The 7,396-nt window shown below is 67.3% G+C and overlaps 1 protein-coding gene across 1 annotated transcript; it reads right to left on the reverse strand.

Annotated features, from left to right (window-relative positions):
- Window positions 1-313: 313 nt before the first annotated feature.
- On the reverse strand, window positions 314-5,448 carry MNX1 (motor neuron and pancreas homeobox 1). The gene is made up of 3 exons (XM_084896455.1): window positions 4,681-5,448; window positions 1,611-1,771; window positions 314-1,241 (listed from the first exon to the last, which is right to left on the reverse strand). Exons 1-3 carry the CDS (start codon window positions 5,318-5,320, stop codon window positions 930-932), a joined length of 1,113 nt encoding a protein of 370 aa, XP_084752581.1. The 5' UTR covers window positions 5,321-5,448; the 3' UTR covers window positions 314-929.
- Window positions 5,449-7,396: the final 1,948 nt, after the last annotated feature.

Here is a 7,396-nt window from a genome sequence, read left to right on the forward strand (position 1 = left end):
CGGCGGCGGGCGGGTGCGGACGGAGCGGGCGGAGGAGCCGCCGGGACCTGTCTCCCGCGTGGCCCCGCGCTGTGCCCCCGGAGCGGCCTCACCCGCCCCGCGACCCGGGCGAGATGGAAACCGCGGGAGGCGGCCAGGGAGGGAGGGAGGGAGGGAGGGCGGCCGGCGTCCGTCGCGTTGTCCCGGCCGCGCGGCGGAGGCGGCGGCAGGAGCGGGGAGGCCGTCGCCGCCCTGGCCCGTGCGGGCGGCGGGAGAGCGCTTTCGGGACCTGCGGGCTTCACTGGGACCCCCGAGGAGAGGCCCGCGGGGCCCGGAAGCGAAGCGGGCGGCCACCCCCGGGTGGGGCACCGGGAGGACGGGAGCCGTGGCCTCGGTCCTTTTTGAAACAAAACGTGGCACCGCCGCCCCGGGCAGCGGAAGGCTCCCGCTCCGGGCTGGGGCGCCTCACGCCGTGCGGTCCTGGGCTTCCACCCTCACCCTCCGCTGTGATTGCGGGCGCGGGAGCCCCGCGTTCTGACAAGGCCTGGGACGCCGCCTCCACACTCCCGCCTCCAGTAAAAAACCAATTTATTTCACATCCACCGCGGACGGCGGAGTGGGCAATAACTTAGCATGCACAGCAGACGCCTTTGTATAAATACAGATACAAAAATAGACGTGCGGCTCTGGCTCCCGGTGACGAGCCTCAGCACGGCTCCGCAGCCTGCTCCTCTCCGCGCTCCCGGAGGCCCGGGCTCCGGGCCCGTCTCCAGCCGCGGGGAGCGGGGCGCCGGCCCCGGCGGCTCCGCACACGCCGCCCCGCCCCCGAACTCCGGGCAGAACCGAGTTCACGTTCGCTCGGCCCCTCGGGGCAGGCGGTGCCGCGGCCCAGACCCAGCGCCGGGCCGGGCCGGGGGCGGCGGCAGAGGCGCGGGGCCAGGCGGCCGGACCTACTGCGGCGGCGGCTGGCGGCCCGCCCGGGGCGGCGGGGAGTCGGCCCCGGAGGAGCAGTCGGAGGAGGCGGCGCCGTTGCCGCAGGGGAAGGGGTCCTCGTCCTCGCCGTCCTCCTCGGCCTCACTGTCCCGCAGGCCCCGCGGGCGCCGGCCGGCCTGCTCCCCCGGCGGCTCCTCGGCGCCCTGGTCCTCGGCGCCCCTGCCCGCGCCCGCGCCGCCGCGCTGCTTCTCCGCCTCCTGCGCCGCCTGCTCCTTGGCCTTTTTGCTGCGTTTCCACTTCATCCGCCGGTTCTGGAACCAGATCTTCACCTGAGGGCACAGGGGTCAGACAGGCTCACTCCGTCCGGCCCGGCCCGCCCGCCCGGGGAGAAGGAGGCTCAGGCTGCCGGGACCGGGAGGAGCGGGGCGGGCGGGGGCTGAGGCTGGAGCCGACGCCCTTCTCCCCCGGACACCCCCCCCCCCCCCCCCCCCGGGGCCTGCGGCGGGCCCAGGCGGCGGGCCCGGGAAGCTCCCGGCGTTCCCCCCTTTCCGGAGCAGAGCTTCCTGAACGCGCCCCGCCACCGCCTCGGAGCGGAGAGGGTCATAAATGCAGGTCCTGCCCCTCCGGGACCAGACCTCTGGCGCGGGGACGCGGGCGGAGGCGGAGCGCAGGGGAGGCGGTGCGGGCGGCGGGCTCACCTGGGTCTCCGTGAGCATCAGCGACGTGGCCACCTCGAAGCGCTTGGGCCGCGACAGGTACTTGTTGAGCTTGAACTGGTGCTCCAGCTCCAGCAGCTGCTGGCTGGTGAAGGCGGTGCGCGGCCGGCGGCACTTGCCCAGCAGGTTGGACTGCGCCTGGGCTGCGGGCGGAGAGGCGTGAGGACCCCGCGTCCCACGTGAGGCTGCCGCCCGCCCCTCAGTGCCAGGACCCTCCAGCCTGGAGGCCCCGGCAGACCCGGACGGTGTGGGTGCGGGGACCACATCTCTCTCAGACCCCAAGAGCCATTCACCCGGGCGCCCGCCTCCCAGAGGCCCAGGCTGGGGAGCAGCTCCGGCCTCCGGATGCCCCCCGCGGCTCAGGTGCCCGCGGCTCCCGCCCCTTCCCACACCTGCGGGCATGCGGCTCCCGGTACAGGGAGCAGGGAGGAGGCCGAGGCAGGAACTGAATCCTGGGCCCAAACAGTTTTCATCAGAGTCCTCCCCCCATTAAGACGTTTTTTCCACACACCGCCAGCACAGAGGGCCGGCGGGGCTGGGAGCTGGTGGCCTTCCAGGACATTCTCTCTATGCAAATGGAAGGCCTGGCCAGAAGGGACTTCGCTTTCCCTGTATTCAAGGAGGGCTCTCTTTATTTACATAATTTCACACGGTTACATCAGAGAATTTTATGACCTCAAAACAAGACTTCCCTTGATTTCCCAGGAGCCTGACGAGTGTTAGACAATAAAAGAAAGGAGAAGAAAGGAGGCTGGCCCGCCGAAGGAGCAGCTCCCCGGGGACGGGCAATCTGCTTTATGGGAGGCCCACGCCCCCCGCTTTAGTTAAACAAGGCCGAATTCCCAGCCTGACAGCACATTAGAACTTTAATTAAAACACGGCTCCCGCAGGACCATTTGGGAAATGCCATCCGACAGCAGAGGCGACCAATTAAAGGAATCAAACAGGTTTCCTTCTGGCCAGAGGGGACAGGGTGCGAGGCCCCCAGCCAGTGGGCTAGGCCCTGGCCCTTTGGGCTCAGTGTTCTAGTTCTTTCTGGCCTTCACACTGCCTGGGTCAGAGCTGGCTGCCTCTGGGTCAGAATGTGGAGCCAGAGGCAGGCTAAGAGTGTTGCAAAGGAATGGAGCTTTCATCTGTTTCCTGCGCAATGTTGGGCTCCGAAGCCAGCACCTCCTCATCACCCCCCCCCCACACACACACACACAGACACACACACACAGATACACACACACAGAGAGACACACATACACAGATACAGACACACAGAGACACACACAGAGACACACACAGACACACACACACAGATACACACACACAGATACACACACACAGATAAACACAGAGAGAGACACACACACAGATACACACACAGACACACAGAGACACACACAGACACACACAGACACACACACACAGATACACACACAGATAAACACAGAGACACACACACACAGATACACACACAGACACACAGACACACAGAGACACACACAGACACACACACACAGAGACACACACAGACACACACACAGAGACACACAGAGACACACACAGATACACACACACACAGACACACACACACAGATACACACACAGAGACACACAGAGACACACACAGATACACACACACAGATACACACACACACACACAGACACACACACAGTGGGGGACAGCGTCTCAGGCCCTGGGGGATGCAGATCATAATGAGAAGGGGTGTGCTGGAGGATGGCCAGGCCCAGCAGCGTGCACTGGGTTTGACTGACCCTGGGCCGGCTGTGTCTTAGCGGTGGCAGCGCCCCAATGAGGGGTGAGAGCCAGCCTAGCCTCTGCCTGTGGGGGCTCAGGCTGGAGTAACCAACCGGCCAGGCGGGAGGGCCGAGTGGGTGGTCATCAGGCCTCTAGGAGCCGAGCTGAGGCAGGGCCACGGCACGCAGTGCCCTGCTGGGATTTTTCTCACTGGGCTGTGACTTCTGTGGCCCTTGGGGCCCTAGCTTTTCTCTGTTTAGTCACAGCCATGGCTTCTAACAGAGGAATCTGAATTCTGCCCAGTGTTTATTTCTGTTTTCTCTTTGGCTTTTCCCCTCTACCATGCCTGCATCTCCTCAGTCTAAACAAATCCACTCAGACAGAAACAATGGGGTCTCTTTGTTTGGGTGTTGGGTGCTGGGAGGCATAAAGCCTCATGCATCTTCCTCTGAGCCTTCGGGGTGGGGTCCCAGGACAGAGGGAGACCCAAACTCTTCCGGGCAGCTTGCCTCTCGCCAGCAAAGCCAGAGCTGGCCCGGGCGGCAGGGAATGGACCGCCCGGAGATGGTGAGCACGCTGCCACCTCTCTCCCAGGGGAAGGTTTGCTTCCGGCAGGGCACCCCCACTTCAAAGGGGCACTGCTGCTAGGATCCCCGTGGTGGGCTCCTGACAAAGGGTGCACCCCCGCCCACAGGGCTCACTCACCACCACTCCGTTCAATCAGGCCACCACCTTCTGGGCTTTGCCCCTGACTGGTGCCCTTCTGGAGGCAGCAGAGCCAGGGAAGGCCGGGGTGGCTGGGCTCTGGCCTTTGGGTCCGGGAGCCCATTTCTCTCCTGCTGCTCCCCATTTCCCTCTCCTGGGCGGGGCCAGAGGCCTGGGGGTCTCTCCAGAACCCAGAATGTGGGACAAAATTAAGTCAGTTTCCCTGGCATTGAGCGCCTGGCTCCTGACCCCCAGGCCGACTGACTCAGGGCGCTCCTTCCTTCCCTGCCACTTCCTTCTCCCCTAGCCGCCAGTTAATCATTAGATTGAGTCTCACACCTCCAGCTGCACCGAGCCGTTGAGAGAAAGAAGGCAAGGCCCGCGCGTGGCCATTTTCCTGATTCGCGCCCATCCCAACCGCGCGTCCTCGCAGGCCCGGGAGGAGCAGGGCGGCCTCCCGGCGCTTCCCCGGCTCCATCGGAGCAGAAAGCGAGGGAGGAAGGTGCCCGGTGGAGGCGGATGGATGCGCAGGAGAGCCATCTGCCAGGAACCTCCTACCCCGTTTCCCCTCCTTCCCGCCGAGGGCCGCGCGGTACTCACAGTTGAAGTCCGGCATCTTGGGCAGGATCATGCCCGCGGTGGACGCGCGCAGCCACTGATCCAGCTGGAAGGTGCCTGCGCCCAGCTTGATGGGGTCGACGGGGTGTGCGGGGTGCGCGCCCTGCACCTGCGGGTACGGGTAGGAGAGCGCCGGGTGCTGGCCCGCCAGGGCCGCCGCCGCCGCCGCCGCCGAGTAGCCGTACACCGGGTGGCCGTAGAGCGCCGCCTGCGCCGGGAGCCCCGCGCCGCCCTGCGCGCCGCCCGGGTGCAGCCCCAGCGCCAGGCTCCCGGCGGCGGCGGCGGCGGCGGCGGCGGCGGGGTGCGCGTGGTGGGGACCCCCGGGCCCGCCGCCGCCCGCGCCCAGGAAGCCCGGCTTGGGCAGCAGCGCGCAGTGCGCGGCGAGCAGCCGCGGCGGGGACGGGCTCTCGGCGCGCAGGCGGTCGGCGGGCGCCGCGGGCGGCTCCGAGGACGCGGGGCTGCAGCTGCCGCTCGCCCCGCCGCTCGCCCCGCCACCGCCGGGGCCGGCCGCCGCGGCCGCGAGCGACGTGACCAGGGCCAGGGGCGCGGGCTGCGCGGAGGCCGCCCGCGGGGGGTCCACGGCCAGCAGCGCGTCGATGCGGAAATTTTTGGATTTTTCCATCTGCGCGTTGGCGGCTGGCGGTCGGGGCCGGCGGCGAGTGGCGCGGCCGTGGGCAGCTCGCGGAGCGTCGCGCGGCGCGGCAAGCCCCGGGGCTCGTATTGTCAGGGCGATTATCTGCCAATAATCAAAGTCGCGCCGCAAACTCAGCCGAGAGTGACCATGTCCGAAGCCGCCTCCGCGAGGGCCCCGCCCCGGCCGCGCTCGCACGGACTCCACGCGGGTGCGGGGCGGCGGAGGCGCGGGCCGTGGCGGGGACCCGCGGCCCTGCGCGCACTTGAAGCGCAGCGCGGCCGCGGATTGGCGCGCGGCGGGCGGGCGGGGCGGGGCCTGGCCATTGGCCGCCGGGCGCACCTGTCACCGCCGCCCCGCCCGCCCCCGCGCTGCCGGCTCCCAAACCGCCCGGGGCCCGCACGGCGGCGGGAGGGACCGGACTAGGGCTGGGAAGCTCTATGGTTCCCGCTCTCTTTCCTTGGGGCGCTGAGCAGGACGGCGGGCGCTGGTGATCCTGGGTCCCCGCGGGGGTGGGGTCCTCCACTACAGCCCCTGGTCCCCCTCTGGGCTCGGGTCACCCAGAGCCTGCAGGGCGCCTCCTCGGTTTGCCCACTTCTCCGTGGGGAGCCCGCGCTGCTGCCTGCACCGGCCGCTCTGCCCAGTGACTGCGGAGCAAAGAGGACGGGCGGGGTCGCCAAGCCTGGCTCCAGGGGCTCCGCGGCGCGGAGCGGTCCGTGCCGTGGCCAGCCCCCTGCGGGTGTAAACGCCTTCCCTCCTCTGGACAGTGCCCGCGTCCCAGCTGCGGTGTGCGGGCCAGTGTGCCTTCCCCGCGGCTGCAGGGCCCAGGACGCAGGCGGGGAGACCTGTCCTGCCGGGAGCCGGCATGCAGGAGCCAGTACCCACGGGGCAGTGCTTGTCCGGAGGTTGTCGCTTGGACCCTGGCACGAAATTGCTGTCCAGGTTCGTTCTCCTGCCCGCAGCGCACTGGAAAACCAGCCAGGCTGGCCCTGGCTGTGGAGTGAGAGTCCAGACCCCTCCCCCCAACATACGCCTCAAATATTTACAGTAAAGCACTTTCAAAGCGCTTTTTTAAGCGGAAAGAATCAACAGGCAGGCGGCCCCAGGCTTTGTCAATAGCTGGGTTAGACCCAGTTATCTCCCCAGACAGGTGTGGGAATGCAAAGCAGGGCAGTTTCGGGTTCTTGAAGTCGGCTTCCCAGGCAGCTGGGAGGTGAGGAAAGGGCAGGAGGCGGGGCACAGGACAATCCCCAGGAAGCGTGTCAATGAGCAGGTCCTTGCTACAAGAGGTGTTTTAAAAGGTGAATTCCGTGGGGGGCCCTGTTGTGTTTCTTCCAAAGGCTTCGCCTCCCTGAGAGCTGGCTGCAGGATTCTATCATCAGAGCCAGTTTCTCTCCCCTCGCACAGGGGCGGCCAGAGGGGCGGTGGGCAGAGCCAGGAGGTGGAGGAGCTGGCAGTGCTGGCAGCCCCCGGGCAAGTGAGAGAGCGCTTCGCAGAAGCCAGTGCCAACGTGCAGACAGGAGTGAGCATCGACACTGACCGGTGTTTGTCGTTAGACGAGGGCTTTCTGAGCAAATACGAATGCAACCCAGCGGCTAAGTGGACAGAGGGAACACTGATCTCCTTTTGTCTTCACTGTGACACTAGAAGGATGCTGTCACCTCCGCTTTACAGAGTCCAGCTTCCAGAGGCTGAGACGGTCCCCCACAGGCCACCCCCCCACAGGCCACCCCCCCACAGGCCACCCCCCCACAGGCCACCCCCCCACAGGTCACCCCCCCACAGGCCACCCCCCCACAGGCCACCCCCCCCACAGGCCACCCCCCCACAGGTCACCCCCCCCACAGGCCACCCCCCCACAGGCCATCACCCCCACAGGCCACCCCCCCCACAGGCCACCCCCCCACAGGCCACCCCCCCACAGGCCACCCCCCCACAGGCCACCCCCCCCACAGGTAACGGAGCCTCAGAGGTGGGATTGGGCCCAGATGTGACAGCAGGGGCCACACGTTTCTGCCTCTGCCCTCCAGTGTCCCCATCCCTGTCCCCCCTTTCCTTCCATCTGTT

The sequence above is a fragment of the Pipistrellus hanaki genome (genome assembly GCF_964339955.1).
Source record: "Pipistrellus hanaki genome assembly, chromosome: 10".
Taxonomy (NCBI): Eukaryota; Metazoa; Chordata; class Mammalia; order Chiroptera; family Vespertilionidae; genus Pipistrellus; species Pipistrellus hanaki.

Excerpts from the sequence above, each read along its gene's own strand:
- MNX1 (XM_084896455.1), bottom strand. The coding sequence starts at position 5,320 with ATGGAAAAATCCAAAAATTTCCGCATCGACGCGCTGCTGGCCGTGGAC. Across the intron at positions 1,772-4,680 it reads CAAGATGCCGGACTTCAACT|CCCAGGCGCAGTCCAACCTG; the intron begins GTGAGTACCGCG and ends CTCCGCCCGCAG. Across the intron at positions 1,242-1,610 it reads TGATGCTCACGGAGACCCAG|GTGAAGATCTGGTTCCAGAA; the intron begins GTGAGCCCGCCG and ends CTGTGCCCTCAG.